At 51.9% G+C, this 16,418-nt stretch overlaps 3 protein-coding genes across 6 annotated transcripts; 1 reads left to right on the plus strand and 2 right to left on the minus strand.

The window, feature by feature from the left end:
* Positions 1-1,917: 1,917 nt before the first annotated feature.
* Positions 1,918-3,580, minus strand: SIT1 (signaling threshold regulating transmembrane adaptor 1). The gene is made up of 5 exons (XM_038552780.1): positions 3,438-3,580; positions 3,188-3,323; positions 3,043-3,101; positions 2,864-2,925; positions 1,918-2,773 (listed from the first exon to the last, which is right to left on the minus strand). Exons 1-5 carry the CDS (start codon positions 3,490-3,492, stop codon positions 2,540-2,542), a joined length of 546 nt encoding a protein of 181 aa, XP_038408708.1. The 5' UTR covers positions 3,493-3,580; the 3' UTR covers positions 1,918-2,539.
* Positions 3,581-6,704: 3,124 nt separating this feature from the next.
* CCDC107 (coiled-coil domain containing 107) lies at positions 6,705-9,142 on the plus strand. Of its 4 annotated transcripts, none has more exons than XM_038552772.1 (6): positions 6,705-6,873; positions 6,963-7,114; positions 8,367-8,427; positions 8,521-8,611; positions 8,693-8,817; positions 8,899-9,142. In XM_038552772.1, exons 1-6 carry the CDS (start codon positions 6,768-6,770, stop codon positions 9,102-9,104), a joined length of 741 nt encoding a protein of 246 aa, XP_038408700.1. In that variant the 5' UTR covers positions 6,705-6,767; the 3' UTR covers positions 9,105-9,142. The 4 variants fall into 4 exon arrangements, with proteins under 4 accessions (XP_038408700.1, XP_038408699.1, XP_038408702.1 ...); XM_038552771.1 differs by having other exon boundaries at positions 6,706-6,873; positions 8,364-8,427; XM_038552774.1 differs by having other exon boundaries at positions 6,706-6,873; positions 8,705-8,817.
* Positions 9,143-9,786: 644 nt separating this feature from the next.
* ARHGEF39 (Rho guanine nucleotide exchange factor 39) lies at positions 9,787-12,856 on the minus strand. Its single transcript, NM_001195688.1, has 9 exons — positions 12,719-12,856; positions 12,430-12,524; positions 12,051-12,171; positions 11,694-11,812; positions 11,061-11,131; positions 10,738-10,866; positions 10,315-10,544; positions 9,975-10,063; positions 9,787-9,802 (listed from the first exon to the last, which is right to left on the minus strand). Exons 1-9 carry the CDS (start codon positions 12,854-12,856, stop codon positions 9,787-9,789), a joined length of 1,008 nt encoding a protein of 335 aa, NP_001182617.1.
* Positions 12,857-16,418: the final 3,562 nt, after the last annotated feature.

Raw genomic sequence — 16,418 nt, forward strand, 5'->3', positions numbered from 1 at the left:
CATGTCTGGATCCAAGTTTCGAATAAAATCATTAAGATTTGGTCTCTCTCCATGTCCCGGCTGTTTCCCTCCTTATAGCCTAAACAAGCTTGGAAGTTTAGACTCCTCTTGACAGAGTACAGAGCAAGGCCGAAGATGGAGGGGTCTTGGCTGGACGGCTTCCTAGGCCCCTCCCCACCTACAAGTAATCCTTAAGAACTTCCTATCACTGAACATTTGACCGTCCCAGAGACCCTTCCTCTTCGGGTCTTGGCTTATCCCCTATCTTCCCATCTGGGATCTCAGGAAGAGGGGAAAAGCTGGGGCTTCACCGGGTTCTGGTGGCTTCCCCTAGTGATCCACCCTTGGGCAGGGCATCCTTATGGCTGGAATCTTACACCAGTCAGGGAATGGAGGCCACTAAGGAAAGCAACCCTGGAGATACAGAAAGGAAAAGAATTGCCAGGTATTTGGAAACAAGTTGACCAGCTGGAGAGATGAGGCAAGGGGGTCCTCGGAAGATGTCTGAGGTGGATCTGGCTGCCCCAATTTATTTTTTTCCTAGACGCAGGGGTCAGTTAGGAAGTTGCCACGATCCCGGCCTTCAGTCCAGAAGGCCCCGGCTAGGGCACGAGCCTCGGAGACAGACAAGTAAGACAGTGAGATAAATCAAAACGCTGTAGGGAAGAAGGAAAGTAAAAGATAACAGGCTTCGCGGACCGGATGGAAAATAAGGTTCAAACTGCACCCAGCTCCAGACGGAGCGAACCCGCTACATTCCGCGAACCAGGAGGCGCTGTTCAGGGAACCGCAGGGTCCCGGCTCCGCGGAGTCGTGGGGCGGGGCAGATTCCCCGGGCAAGCGAGCGGGGAAACTTACAGGACTACATTTCCCAGCATGCCACGGACCGGGCAGCTTTACGCATGCGCAGGAGTTGTGGCAAGCCCGCGTGGTGCCAGGCGGGGGTGCTGGGGCGGGGGTGCTGGGGCGGGGGGGGGGCGGGGTGTTGATCCTGAACGAGCCGAGATCCTCGCAGCCTGGGAGAGCGGGTGTGAAGGCGGAGTGGAAGGCCTGCGTTCGTGACGTTTGAGGCCTCGGCTGCAATTTCCGGCCCGTCCCACTGGGTTGGCGGGACCCCAGACCCCTTCTCTTTCGGAGTCTGGCCCTCTCACATCCCCCAGGCCGCGGACACATGAGTGGTCTTCCAACTGGCAATCCTCAGAACCCCACATCCCGCTGCCAGTGGTTCCCCGCATCCGGTGCCGCCCCCAAAGCCACCTTCCCTCCCACACAGCCTCAGCTGCCTGTTCTTTACCGCGACCGGGGCCTCTTCTGGGGGAGGCCCAGGTTGGGGTCCACAGAGGTCCGGAAACCCCGGGGCATTCAGGTTATTCTCTGTGTGCAAAGGGTCCGCTTTCTCCCTGCGAACACCAGGCCGGGCTCAAGAGCATTGTGTCCGACTCTGGTTTTCTCTGGGACGGTGAGTAGGAAGGAGAGAAATTCGGCAGTAGAAGCCTGGCTTCCGCTGTCTTCTGCCCCTGAAACCTCAGAAAGGTCTGCTAAGCCAGACTTGCCTCTACAGAAGCCCTAGGGGGAGGTGGTGCAAGCTTGAGGTTCCGGCTGGTGGCAGCACAGGCATAGAGGCCATGGGGAGAGTAGTAGGTCGGGCTGGTGAGCTTGCAGGCTCCAGGTGATGGGAGCGGGTGGCTCTGAGTGCAAATGCTAACGATATTCCAGCAGCAGCAAGTACAGCTTGAGCCGGGCTCCAGCCTCCACCCCTAGCACCCAGCCTGGCAGTTTTCATGGCACAGACGTCTTGGTCCATCTTCCCCAGCTAGACGCCCCCAGAAGTGCTCTGTGCAGAGAGCAAAGCTCACACCCCTACCAGAGAGAGTCTGTAGAGTCTGTTGCAGATCTGGAGCCCTCTAGATAAAAATCTAAACACTTTCTGAGAAGTTTTATTTGAAAACATGGGGACACAACAGAGGCAGCAGGGCATGGATTGGTATTCGCCAGCCAGAGTTCTCAAATAAGCCAGGCCTGGGTTCCTCAGGTCGCTAGGTTTCAGGATCCCTCCAGACTGTGGGCTCTCATGGAGCACCCCCTCCTCCCCACCCCACCTTGTGCTCTGGGGCTGTTGTTACCTCCTCCATCACTGCCCACTTCCTATATCTGAAGGGGCACTGAATTGTTAGGGGTACTTTAAGGGAGCGAGAGCAGAAAGGATCTAGTTAAAAGCCACAAGGAGGAGGAAGTGAAAAACCTGGGAGCTTGAGACCTTAGAGGAATAGATAGGAAAAAAGAGAGAGAGAGATGGAGAGGGAGCCACTGCCTTTGTTTCCTCCATTCCCAAGAAACTGGGGATCTACTTATTCCCCTGAGATGTCTCCCTCACAGTTCAGAAGGGGAGGTTGGGGAACATTACCTCCTGTGACTGGGCAACGATTACCTGTCTTTGGGGGGGTGGTTGGGAGACAGTTACGCTGGGGACAGGGTAGCAGTAACCCCTGCCACACCGGAGGCTGGGCGAGGCTCATCTCATTCTGCTAGGCCCTTCATGTCAGCTGGGTGCAGGCTGGCTGTTGGCATAGGCCTGGTCTGGGAAGGAAGCCCGTGCTCTGCGGGTCTGGGCACACACTGACGCGTAGAGCTCCGGCTCTGGGCCTGAGGCCTGGGGCTTTGGCTCAGAATCCAGTACCACCTCTGAGTACTTGATAGGGGTTCCAGGGCTGGGGATGTGGCCCTGAGACGGCCGCAACTGAAGGCTGGTATAGCACATCACTTCCTCCGCAGCCTGGAGATTGAAGGCTGTTAGAAGTTCCCTGGACCTTTGGAAAAGCCCCCACTTCCTTCCCTCCCCTCTTCTCAGCCACAACTGACTCACCATGGCGGGGCCTCTAGGAGTTGGATCCTGTTGGTCTGGCCCTGGTTCTTGAGACAGCCGACCTGGGATAGGGAACAGTACTAATCTGGTCACTTCTGGTTCCTCCTCTTGCAATCCCTCATCCCACCCACCCAGGACGTGCGTGGCCTCTGTGCCCCTCCCCTCTGCCAGCTTCCTACCAGTCTGAAGATAAGGCAGGTTCCCATATAGGGGGACCTCTTCCACAGATCCTCCAGAGCTGCAAGAGAGAGATGACGGGATGGGTGGGGACGTCTTCATAAGGGGGAACTCTTCGATCACCTCTCTCCGTTGTCCCCTACTCACCGTTCCTGCTTTGGATGGCTTCTGCCCTGGCCACTAGTCCATCGGAACAAGTGCGCAGCCAGCGAGATGAGAAGCAGCAGCGACACAACCGCTAAGAGGGCCCACAGTCCCCAGGCCTGGGCCACGGAGGGGATTCCTGTGGACACCAGAGGATGGAGGGTGTTACTGCCCAGCCCAACCCTCCAGGTCCTAGCAGGTGGGACATGGGAACATATGACCCCTCCTCCTCCCCCTGCCCCGCCCAGCTCACCAGGCACTAGCAGATCTGAAGTGTAGTTGTCACTTCTGCTCATGACTGCTGACATGGGAGGTGAGTCTTCAAGCCCTGTGCTGAGACGTCAGCCTGGTTTATGGCCTGATAGCCGCTGCAGGCCCCTTTATTCTCACCCCTCCTTGGGCTTGGCCCCCACAGCTCAGCATCCCCAATACTGGTGGTGGCAGAGTCACTGGTTTCCGGGGAGGAAGGGGGAGGGGAGGGATGAGTGAAAGAACAAAGACACCGCCCTGTGCCTGCACCTGCGCCACCCAGCATCTCCTGAGTTTCCGCCCACCCCTCGTTGGCCCTACACCTTCTTTGGCCAGAGAAGAGACAGGCTGGCCTGAGATTATGGTGCTACTGTGCAGGTGAGCCCATGAAGACTCCCAGAAGATAAAATAGCATGAGGCAGGACCAACGAGACAAGGAAGCCAGGCCTTAGGACTCTGAGACCATGAGAGAATGTATTCCTCACTTAGCATGCTACAAAGGGGAATGGAACGGGGATCCCTCCATGCTCTAAGGTTGACTGTAGGGGATAAGATGACCATTATCATTTTTATTATTACTGGTATAAGAATTTAGGGGAGGGGATCCCTGGGTGGCTCAGCGGTTTGGCGCCTGCCTTTGGCCCAGGGCGCGATCCTGGAGTCCCAGGATCAAGTCCTGCGTCAGGCTCTGCATGGAGCCTGCTTCTCCCTCCTCCTGTGTCTCTGCCTCTTTCTCTCTGTCTATCATAAATAAAAATAAATAAATCTTAAAAAAAAAAAAGAATTTAGAGGATAGAGGAGTTTAGATTTCCCCCTCCCAACCCACTTCATCCAAACTGTCCCTAAGCAATGCCGATCTCAAAAGTTAGTTGAATTAAAACTCTACCCCAGTATATCCTGGGAAGCTGAGCCATTTGTTCACTTCAGGGAGTAGAGTGAGCCCTGCCCAGATACAGCCCAATCACATGGGCTGCTATGGATGTGGAAGAAGGATTTCAAGTTCCTTAGACCACTATCTGACAATAGCGGACCCAAATTCCCTAAAGGCAGCAGTCAGTTGAGAGTCATTTATCCTATTATACCTGGCCCGAACCCTCTCCTTTATGTTGACTGTGCCAACTGGCTTAGGGTCAAAGTTTGGACTACACTGCTCTGCAACCAGGCTGCCTCTAGAGAGTCGGCTAGACTATGACAACTCCCCTGAGTGTGGGTCTCTCCTCCCTGCCCTGCCCCCTCCATTTCTGGAAGAACAAGAAGATACACTCCCATTTCATTCATTTATTTAGTGCACATGTACCTCGTTCATTTAAGTCACATTTGCTGATTGCTTGCTAATGTGCAAAGCTCTGGAGATAGATGTGAGTGGGAAATGGCTTCTTTCCTTGATCTAATTAGAAAGATGACCCTGTGTGTCCCAGAATTAAAAGGCAGCATGGAACACAGGGAAACGCTCCCGGTTTGCCTGGAGAAGTCCTGGTGATGAAAGGTAGAGCTGGGGAGTAGGGTGCTAATGAAGCACCTGATAGGGAGACAGAAAAACCTTGGAATCTCTGGCTTGCCTTTTACTGGATGAACTTACTTAACCTTCCTGAACCTTTGTTTCCTTATTCCTTAAAAGAGCTTAATTAGGGGAGGCACCTGGGTGGTTCAATCAGTTAAGTGCCTTCAGCTCAGCTCATGATCTTCTAGGTCCCTCAGTGGGCAGTCTGCTTCTCTCTGTCCTCCCCACCACTTGTGCTCTCTCTCTTTCAAATAAATAAATAAAATCTTTTTTGTTAAAAAAAAAAAAAAAAAAAAGCTTAATCACATTTACCCGTGGGGTTGTAGTTCATTCAACAAGCGCCAGGTGCTGTGCTAAGCTGTAGCAATAAAATGATAAAAGAAATATGGCCCCTGCTCCCCTGCAATTTACAGTTTAGTGATATTTTCTTTTTATAATGAATCTTAATGGATTAATTGATTTTTAATGAACTGGAATGGACTGAAGTGGATTTTCCCCCAGTTTTATTGATATAAAATTGACATATGATGGTGGTTTAAAGAAAGTACAAAGCTGCACCAATGAATAAATTAGAAGTTAAGGGCTCTGAAAAAGGAAACCCCTGAGATCTGAAGGGTGTGTAGACGTTAACTGTACAGAAAGGAAATAGAAGTGGAAGGTGCTAAAAAAAAAAAAAAAAAAAGTGGAAGGTGCTTAAGAGAGTTAAAAATTCAAGTGCCCCAAGGTAAAAATCACTAGTAGGTAGGCATGATTCTAAGCACCTTATTTGTATTATCCCACTTAATCATAACAGCTCTGAGGGACATTCATATTATCATTACCTCCATTTCTCAAAGTGGAAACTGAGGCAAACAGAAAAATTAAGTAAGTTGCCCAAAGTCATTTAGCTTTCGAGTACTGGAGCAAGATTCTAGGCCAGTCCAGTATTCTAGATTCAGATACCAGTCCGTATTCTACTGTGTGCCATGCTACGCAATGAATGGTGGCTACTACAGGCATTTGCGGATTGGAGAGGGTGGGGAAGAGGAAGCCATTGTTGGAAGAGGGAACTGAAAAAAAAGGATAAAGTGTGTTAAGCCACGAGAGAGAAGAGTTCAGCGGTGAATTAGTCCGCCTACGAGCATGGGAAGGACTGACTGCACTTCATGTTCCGAACGGCTACGCAGGAGCCGCACACGGGCCCGACGGCCTTCGCTAAAAATCAGCCGCGCTGAGAATGAGCCCCGTGTGGTTGGCGCGCACCAGGCGCGCTGCCTGCGTAACTAGATAGAGTTGACGGACGACGCCCCGCCACACGCCGCTCGGCTCCCCGCGGCAAACGGATCGCTTCTTGGCGGACGTTACAGTGCAAAGCAGGGAAAGTCAGCGTGCACGCGCACGCGGCACTCTCTGCCAAGGGTCCGGGGACTTTCCCCTAGGCGCAAATAAGGAACAAGTCCTCCGTCTGTAGCCTAGGAAACAGGCCTTCAGCACGCGCTGCGGGAGCCTGTGCATGTGCTGCACTTTTAAGGTCCAAGAGAGTACCCATTTTTTGATTAGGGTGAATAGGTTAGTGACATGAAAAATCAAATCCGTGTTCCAGCACAATTTTATAAGGTTATAGGCTTCTAGAAGCATTCTGGCTAATAGGATCCCTAAATAGATAAGAAATGATTTCATTTAAGAAAGTTGGGCCCAAGTCCTATGCTAATAAGCTGCCCCGCCCACACACCAAATGGGCGTGACCTCCCAGCGCGTCCTGGAGCGGGACCCACGCGCCGCCCCGCGTGCGCATGCGCACTGGGGCTCCCGGCCAACCTTGGCGCCGCCGGGGCCTTCATTCTGTGGTCCGCCATGGCGGGCTCGTTCTGGCTCGCAGGTTTGCTGGGGCTGCTACTTGTGTCGGCACTGCCCGGGGTCCTCGGAGACCGCCCCAGCCCCGACCTCCGGGCACAGCCAGGTATCAGCGAGGGCTGCTGGAGGGAGGCTAGGACTGCCCCAGGGTCCCAGGCCCCCGCTCTGCTGACCCGCCTCTGCCGTCCTCCGCAGGGGACCCCGCCCAGGTCGGCCCGGAGGCCAAGGAACCGCGGCGGCCGTCGCCGCCCAAGGACCAGCGCGAACGGGCCAGGGCGGGAGCTCTGCCTTTGGGGGCGCTGTACACCGCAGCTGTCGTGGTTTTTGTGCTGTACAAGTGTTTGCAGGTGCGGGACGACCAGGGGTGGGGATGCCCCGGGCCTCAATCTCCCATGGGGGCGCTATGGTACCGTGAACAAGACACATCTCTTCCGTCGGTCTGTAAAAACGAAGACCGTAGTAGTTCTTGACTCTCCAACACTAGGGGGTTATTTTGAGCATCCAGCGAGGTAGCAGCTGTGAAGAGCCGTTGGTAAACTGTCAACAAATAATGACCACCACATTTAATGCTCCCAACAGTCCAATGAAGAAGTTAAGTCATTTGCTCAAATGACTCACGCAGACCTAGTAGTAACTGGTAGGGCTGGGACTTAAACCCGGCAAGTAAGTGTCCGTGTTACATAAGTGTGGCTCCTGGTAAGATTCCAGTCTTGATACACTGTTGATTGCTATGGCCACAGTATTCAAGGCACCTGTCTTATGTTCTTAGAAAGGAGGCCTTGAGATACAAACTGACAGTACATTTTAGTGTATCGAAATGATTGAAATGGAAAGTGATACCTTCCACGGCTGTCTTCAACCCTGGCCCGACTACTTATTTGCATTGGGAAACACAAGGCTGAACCAATTTGGAGATATGAAATTAAAAGGGAGAGCTAATCATGATTCCAAATAGACTTGACAAGTTAGGATGAGGGACTAGATTTGATGGTGAAGTTTAAAGAGAATCGATAATAAACTCTATTTGTGGACCCCCATACTATCTGGAAGAAACTTAATTTAGCGGTTTAGTAGTTGAATAATAAAGTTCACTTGTGTATGGTGACAACCCACTTCCCCAGTCAATGCAAGGAACAGGCATTGCTTTGACCAGAGAAAACCATGTCAAATGAGCACTCACTGAATAAAATTGGTAATATTAAACCAGAGGAGACATGGAGAAGGGGAGTGAGCAAGGACTATCATCTTCAAATTCCTGAGTGGCTATCACGTTGAAAAGATCTTTGGAAGGCAACATAGAAGGTGTACAAAGGAAAAATTTTGGCTTTGTATACAAACCAACAGCCAGAGCTTTATCAAACTGGAGAGCTGCTCATTCCTGGGAGTATTTCATTAGACTGAATGACCATATATGTGGGGCATAGTGACATGTTGCTTCAGGTCCCAGGTGAGGAGCTAGACTAGATGTAATTTTGATTCTCTGAAGTAAAAACTCCATAGCTTTCTCTAATTGAAATTCTCCTCCTCCCCCTCTCACTGGCTTGGAGACTGAGGTGATGGGGAAGCTTGTTGCAGTCTAGCCCTCTCTTTCTACAGCAGGGGAAAGATGAGGCTGCAGTTCTCCAAGAGGAGGCAGGCAAGAAGGAATCATTGCAGTCAGGTAGGTTTTGCACAAGTCTGTGTTTGGTAGGGGGTTAGGGGGGCAGCAGAAGGTATAAATAACCATTGCTCTCCTTTTCTCCTTCACCCCCAGAGCAACAGCTGGCCCAGCTGACACAACAGCTGGCCCAGACAGAGCAGCACCTGAACAATCTGATGGCCCAGCTGGACCCCCTTTTTGAGCGGTAAGAGCAATGACCCTGTGGCCAGGGGAACTTGTGATAGGTGGAAGAGTGGGGGACAGAGATTAGGTAGCTGCTGAGTAGGTATTTCTACAGTGTGACTACCCTGGCTGGAGCCCAGCAGGAGCTTCTGAACATGAAGCTTCAGACCATCCACCAGCTGTTACAAGAGAGCAAGCCAAACAAGGGTGTGGACGTTCCAGAACCAGGTAAAGGGTTGGGAGGAGAGAGTCGGGTGGGGGTAGAGACTGTCTCTGAGATAGGAATATCCCTGATCTTTCCCGTCACAGAGGCCAGCATGCCCTTTCCTGAGGACTCATGTATAGAGGAGGAGGAGGAGGAGGCTGGTGACAGTCAGGCCTGGGAGGAGCCCTTAAACTGGAGCACAGAGACAAGAAATCTAGCTACTCCCTGGGAAGTGGAGCAGGGGCTAAGGAGAAGATGCAGCAAGGCTGTGGGAAGGACTGCAGGCACAGCCCCCGCCAAGGAGAAATGACAGCTGGAGGTTTAGTAAAACAGAGTCTGTTCTTGTGACTGGATAGTCCTGTGTGCTTTTTCATTCCAACTGGTCATACACACACCCATACTAGGTGCCCAAGAACAACTGGGCCTTCTTGAAAAGCTTCCCTTATTAGGATAAAAAGAGGCCACCTTCCAGTGTGAGAGCTGAGAGATAGAGGGAGCTCCAGCTCTTTTCCTTGTACTCCTGAGGCCACCATCATGCCAGCCTTCAGGGCACAAAAACCTCTCCTCATATCGTAGAGCTGAGACAGAAAAGCCTTTCCAAAAAGGGGAAGAAAAAAAAAAACATTTTACTAAAATCCAATGGAAAAATAAATTATAGAAAATGCATATAACATAAAAACATCCACGTTTACAAAGGTGCAGTCTTGATAAACAATCAGCCATAGAGCCAGCACCGAGGTGACCAGTCCTGAATCCCCTCATCTGTGTTGGAGGGGCTGGTTCAGCAGAGCTTCCGCGGGGTCAGACTCGGTTTCCTGATTCTCAGGGGCTGGTCACATGGGCTGCCATGGCTTGGTCCCAGGCAAACATGAAATGACCCTTCTCAACACCATGAAGGATCTGTTTCGTTTAGTTAGTGGTGGAGATTTCTCTGTACTCTTGACTTTGACCTACCCCTCAAGTATCCTGGGTTCTGGAATTTTAAGATTCTTCTAGTTCTTCTGACTGCTGTGGAGAGAAGACAGTCCGTTTAGGCACTGGCAAGAGCACTCTACTCAGACAAAATCACCTCTGGTATTGGGGGTGGAGTGGCCCAGCAGATGTAACACCTGAGACAGGATTAAACTGCTCCCTTCTCACCCACGGGCCTCTTCACAGCATTCTTCCTGAGGGAACTCACCTGATGGCCAAAGTCAAACTGTGGTGCCAGTGCAACAGCTCCTCCTGGTCAGTGCACATAAGCAGTAGCTTCTCGTGGGGAAAGGACAGCTAGGAAGAAATCACCTCTTAGTGCATGGCTCAGAAAGGTCCAGGCTAAAGCTGAAGCCCTTGCTGTTTCCATGGAGGGAATTCAGGGCTGATGTGAGAATTAGGCAGGAACAAACCCCAGGCCCCCTGCTATCTCAGTGCAGGTGGCTTAGTTCCTCTGAAGGAGGCCAAGGAGATACATGGGTACACAGGCATTTGAGATCTATTTTGAGCCTCTCCTACCTTACCTAGGGCTCCCACCTATGACTCACACTGAGCAGTCCACCACAGGGGCCTCCTGAGTGGCCAAAGACCCTGTGGAGTTGACACTGGGCCATGGGATAGAGGGCACGGCAGGCAAAGGTGCCACTCTGCAGCAGGTGCAGTGGGGGTCGAGGTTTGGCCATGAGGAGCACATCAGAGAAGAGGAAGAACATTCGGGGCCGAGGCTCCCCACGGGGAGGCACTACCAACAGCCAGCCCTGGCGCAGGAACCAGCGACCTGGGGGGGGGTGGGAGAGCTGTTATTCTGGGGCAGCTCCAGGACCAGGAGCCACGGGAACAGAAGGAAGGGGAGGCTGAGGAAATGGGGCGCATGTGCTGGCAATAGAGAAAAAGGAGGGCCCGAAAAGAGCAGTTTGAGGACGGGGTGGGGGTGAGGGGGCAGGGGGAGAGGAGGAGAGTGTGCAGACTACCTGAGGTGAGTCCTTTTGCCTGGCGGCCGCTGAGCAAAGCCTGAATGCGCCGGAGGTGCTGGTCATTCCTCTGTCTCTGACCAATGCTGTGGACTCTCTGGGCAGTCTCACTTATCAGCCGGGCAGCCCCTGGAACAACATCCCCCGCCTCCCTCCCAGCACAGCTTGGACTTTGGCTGACTGAGGGTGGTGACAGGCTATTCTGGAGGGGACCAGGGTGAGGGTGGAAGACAGAGACACACCAGACCTTGCTGGAGGTCAGATTCAAAAAGGGACGCAGGGGAGGCAGCCTCTCCTCAGTGTTTCAGGGAGCGAGAACGTACGTGTGAGCTGCTGGTGGTCAGGGCTGCTAGGAACTGTATTTTCAGCCAAAGCCATGACAAGATTCTCATACCTGGAATTAGACCGCTGGAAGTCCACAAGCGGAAAGCAGAGCTGGGCAGCATTCCCTCCGCCTGACATACAGAACGCTCCCCACACATACTTCAGTTGCAAAGCCAGGAAGGCTCTGCTTCTGATTGTGTCCCCCTCCTCTTTCATCTGAGACTCAGAACTTGGGCTCACACCACATGGCCCTCTTCCACCCCACACTGCAGAGTCAGCAACCTGACTGCAGGCTCCTTAACATCCCTCCCCCCCCCCCCCAACAGAAACCTAAGCTAGGCGGATCTCTCATCTCAACAAACTCTCCCACGCACCGTGCTTGTCACTAGCTCTATTACTGCCCCCCCCCCCTCACTGCAATGCAGAGTTCGACATTCCTAGCTAAGGGCCTGAGGCTACAGACCCCAGCTACTCCAGTGGGTTCACACTTAACCTTGCAAGAGGCTTTTTAGGAGCAGTTTGTCCCAGGAGAGAGGCAATGGGACAGAAGCCATAAACCCCACAAAGCTGAGAGTGGCAATCCTATAGACTCAGAAAAGAGAAGCTGGCTGAGGCCAGGTGAGTTTACTCACTGCTGGAGTCTCTGCAGAGGCAGAGGGAGCAGGTCCTGAAGACGAAGGCTCCCAAACTCAGGGCGGCCTTCCTGAAGTCGCACAAACCTCCGGAAACGTTTGTTCTTCTTTAGTTGCTCCTGGAGTGACGGGGAAAGGGTTGGCAGCCACAGAGAGAGAAGCCACTCTCTGTGTACACATGCTCAGCCCTCTGTAAGCTGTGTGCTCTTGAGAGAACCCCGACAGTGAACTCAGCACAGATGAGCGGGGGACCCACAGGGTGCTATGCATGTGGCAACAGTATGAAGTGTGGATCACTAGAGGAAGGGGCAATGCACAGGGCAAGAGGGGAAGCACTCGAGATTATCTCCAGGTTACCTGCAGGGTGGTCCGCGACTTCTCTGCGTTGGCAGCGAACTGGGTGTAGAGCTCAAGGTGAGGGCAGAAGCTTTCCAGCCCCTGTCCCCAGTGCCCTCCTTCAAGGTAGGGAAGCAGGTCTCTGCGTGGGTGAGGACAAAGACCGGTCCAACAACTACCCAAGCACCAGCTCATTTAATTCTCATAACCTTGCCCTGAAGGTAGTGCTATTACCCCCATTTTACAGATGAAAACTGAGGCAGGTGAAGGCACTGGGCCAAGACCACAGGTGAGGTAACTGGCAGGCTCCGCACAGGAGTCTGGGTCCCCCCACTCCAAGCTCGAGCACCGCCAGAGAGCAGGGCCCTGCCTCCCCTGACCCCGCGCCCCTTCTACTCACTGGCTGGCGCCGTAAATGAGCTCCCAGGGCCCAAACAGGGCGTGGCGCTCGGCCGCTCGCAGGGTGCCCTTGGCTCTCAGAATCCCCACGAAGTACTGCAGGAGGAGAACGCCGCTACCCAGGCTGCAGGGAGAGCGCGGACGCCGCGCCGCCAGGAACTGCGGAACGCCTGCGCGCTCTCCGTGCTGGCGGACAGCCCCAGGCCCGCGCGGCGCGGTCCCCGACCTCGCAGAGACCCTCCCGTCCCCTGGGGTCCCCGCCCCATACGGGAGGGCGAGCGCCGCCGCACCGTGGCCACCAGCCCCAGCTGTTCCTGGTAGCGCCGCTCGGTCTGCAGCAGCTCCCGGGCAGTGCAGGTGCGCTTCCGCTCCCAGCGGGCACGCTGCTCTTGCACCGGGCACCGTCCGCCGGCGCCCGACGTCTCCATGCCCAGCTGACCAGGCTTCCGGCCGCGGCCCGCCGGAGATTCAAATCCCAACCGCTCCGGGGGCGGGGCCGGCGGGAGGAGTGCGCCCCCTGGCGCCGGGAGGCTGAACGCAGGCCGGAGCGTGCGCCGGGGCCCGCCGACCCGCACCGAGTCTCCGCCGTTAAGGCCTCGCCCCGCCGCCAGGGCGGCGCTGTCGGGGCGCGAGGCCGGCTCAGGCAACGTCGAGCGGGGCAGGAGGGGTTAAGTCCCCCTGTGGCGTGGAGCGAAGTTGGGGCAGCCGTCTGGACCTCGAGTCAGGAGATTTGGGAGTGCAGACACCAGGGGGCCTCAGTGTCCCAGGTGTAAAATTAGGAAGGGGTCAATCATTATGGTATGTATTTTGTCCTGGGCCAGCGCCAAACTCTGGGGCACAATTGTCCCCACTGCTTTCACTACTAGGAAACCTCACAAGTCACAAGGTTTGAAATATTTTGGCCCTCAGACAGAAGTCAATAGGTTTTACGTTACTAAGCCGTTTTCTCTTTTCATACTGATCCCAAACCTGACAGCCAATTAGCATCTGGTCAGCAAACGTCAATAACTAACGTGGGGGGGGGGGGTTGGAATTGCTGTAATTCTGGTCAAAGGCTAAAGCTTGGAGTCGATTAGTCTGTGCTACCCAAAGATAAACGGACCTGATCCTCCTTAGGTCTTTCGAAAAATTGGTAGTAGTCCTGGAGGGTAAATTGGCAGTGCCATTTTGTCAGTATGTATGAGAAGTCTTAAAATGTGCTTACTCTTATCCTAGCAATTCCATTTTTAGGGATGCATCCAAAGAAATAGATATGTGGACAAAAATATATATATCAGGATGGATTGTACGTGATGTTTGTAACAATAGGAAACTGGAAACCATCTAAATGTCCAGTGGTAGAGAATGGGCTAGGAAAGTTATGGTACAGCTATTTGAAGGAATAATATGAAAGCATTAAAAATTATGTAAAAAAAAACCCTATCAATATGGAAAAACACACAAAATATATTGCCAAGACCAAAAAAAGCAAGGCTAACAAAGATGTTTGTACAATATGATCCCATTTATGTATAGCATACATAGGACTGGAAGGATAAACAATCAAGAGGTTGTGGTTGTTATCTCTGGGTGATGGGATTGAAGTTAATGCACTCTACAAATATTTTTTTTAAGCACCTAATCCAGGCCAGGCACAAGATCACTGAGGTTAAAAGGGTGATTGGGACAAATACAGTGCTTTTTAAATTTTCCTTATGTTTTTCTGCTTTTCTCAAGTTTTGTGCTTAAGCATGAATGCATTACTGTTTAATTAGGAAAAAAAATACTATTAAACACCAAAATGTTAAGAAACCTTCAGGCCTTGCATTCCTACCACAGTGAACTCCTAAGAATTTGGACCCCAAGACAAGAACCAGAGTACTGATAGGGTTCTGAAGCCCCTCTAGCTCTCTGACATTCTAAGAATTCTAAGGAGAAATGCTGGACTTAGATCAGGGAAAAACAATATGGAGAGTTGGAGGTGGAAAGAGAAAGTTTGGGTGAGACTGTACCTTGGACTCAGGTTACAAGGAAACTGGTGATAACCTTGTAGGCCAACTGGTTATACTGTCTCAAGTGAATGTGGGGCAGTCCACACTAAGGGTTCAAGGGTGGAAGGGGGCACATAATCCCATAGTAGTCAGTATCACCATGAGTCTCTTCTGCAGCCCTGGGATGAGCAGAAACATGGCCCTAAATGCCTGAAGACACAGACTCTAATGACCAAAGAGTTGGCTATAAACGCCACAGAGGTGATGCATTAGGCAGGGTGTGCCCCAGTCAGTTGGTCCTGAGGACACCATGTCCCAACCTGGGGAAGGTCAGGGAACAAGACTCTGGGAACTCAAACCTGTTTTAGAGTTTGGCAGGCTCCCAGCTGCAAAGGCAAGACCCAGGGTCAGAGTCTCTATTCCCCACCCAGACCAGAAACACACACACACAGAAACAGAGCACTTATGAAAGAGCACCATGGAGAATGGCGTTTGGAAAATTAAAAGACTGAAACAGAGACACCTGCACATAGACACAGATCTGGGCTCTGAAATACTAAAAGCAAGTGAGATGGCAGGCAGATGTGTGGACATAATAGAGCACTGCAGAGAAGTGTACCAGGGGATCCTGACAGAGACCTAAAAAGGAAAACGATGGAAATAGGAAGAATACTTGGAAAGAGGGAAAATGAAGTAAAGCTAGGATGGATCTTGGAGAAAGATCTCTGCACATACAGACTCCAGACTCCACTTAGCGTGGGGCTTCTGTCTTCTGTGCTTTCCATGACCTCTTCCACCTCAACTAGATTAGTCATTACCATATTCTGTCTTGTCCAGGTCTGTCCGATTCAGATATTACCATGTACCTTCCATATGTCAGTGTCTAACCAAGGTGCTGACATCACCACTGACCCAGACAATGAGCTGATCTTCTACATTGCACACTGGATCAGATTTCCATGGATGGCTCTTAATTTGACTCCAGAAATAGCAACCTAGATTGTTAGGCTGACTGCCTCCCTGGAGGATAGCATTTATTCAGCTCTGTGCAAGTTTTGGTATGAAGTATGACAGTTAACCTGACAAGGCAGATAATTTGGGGTGCCGTAAATACATGACGTCATGCTTTTGGAACAGATGTGGTTTGACAAACACAAGTCATTGACAATGAGCTCCCTGAGGGCAGGTTTGGTTATTCAGTCAATTTGGTTTTTCTCAAGTCCTGGCAAGGTGATCTGCAGAGAGATAAATGCTCAATAATGGTTGGTGAATAAAAGACTTAATCAAATACTGGACCCTGCCCTTAATGGAGCTCAAGACTATTAGAGCAGATAAAATGTCATAAATCACTATAATATAAGTTGGATGGTGGGCAAGGTTATTAGCAAGTGCAGGCAAAGAATTGTGGTGGTTCAGCGGCACCAGAAATCTCTTCCATGGTAGAGAGTGGAGGAGGTGGCATTTGAGCTGAGTCTTGAACCATACAAGGGATTTAGACAGAAGAGAGAGTAAAAATCATTAACAGGGTAGTGGGTACACAAGTACCCATTCATGACAGTGGAGGCTGGCTGGGGCATTCAAGTGGGGTCCTTGGGCCTCAGCTCTGCCAAGCATTTATCTCTTTAGATAAGAGATCAGTAGAGTTCCTGGGGAGGAGTGAGGTAGCAGGAGCCACCCTGAAGCTAGGGGCTAGTTCTCAACAAAATTAGAAATACTTCAATATATTTCTCCAATCCATACAACCATATGGGTGCATATCTACTGAATGTTAGCCCCAGCTAGGAACTTCCTGAGATGGTCTTACTTTCTTCTGGTTTGTTGAAACCATAGGGACCTTACTATAATGTGAGCTACAGAACAGAAGAGGCTGTCCTCTAGTTCAATGCTGCATCCCTATGGCTTAGAACAGTTCTTGGAGGGTTGGAGGAGGCTCAATAAATGTTTCTCAAATGAACAGGCATACTGGGAACCCCAAGTCCATTCTTGGGGTCCTTTCACTCTTCTCCTTGCCCCTGCTCTC

The sequence above is a fragment of the Canis lupus genome, chromosome 11 (assembly GCF_011100685.1).
Source record: "Canis lupus familiaris isolate Mischka breed German Shepherd chromosome 11, alternate assembly UU_Cfam_GSD_1.0, whole genome shotgun sequence".
Lineage (NCBI taxonomy): Eukaryota > Metazoa > Chordata > Mammalia > Carnivora > Canidae > Canis > Canis lupus.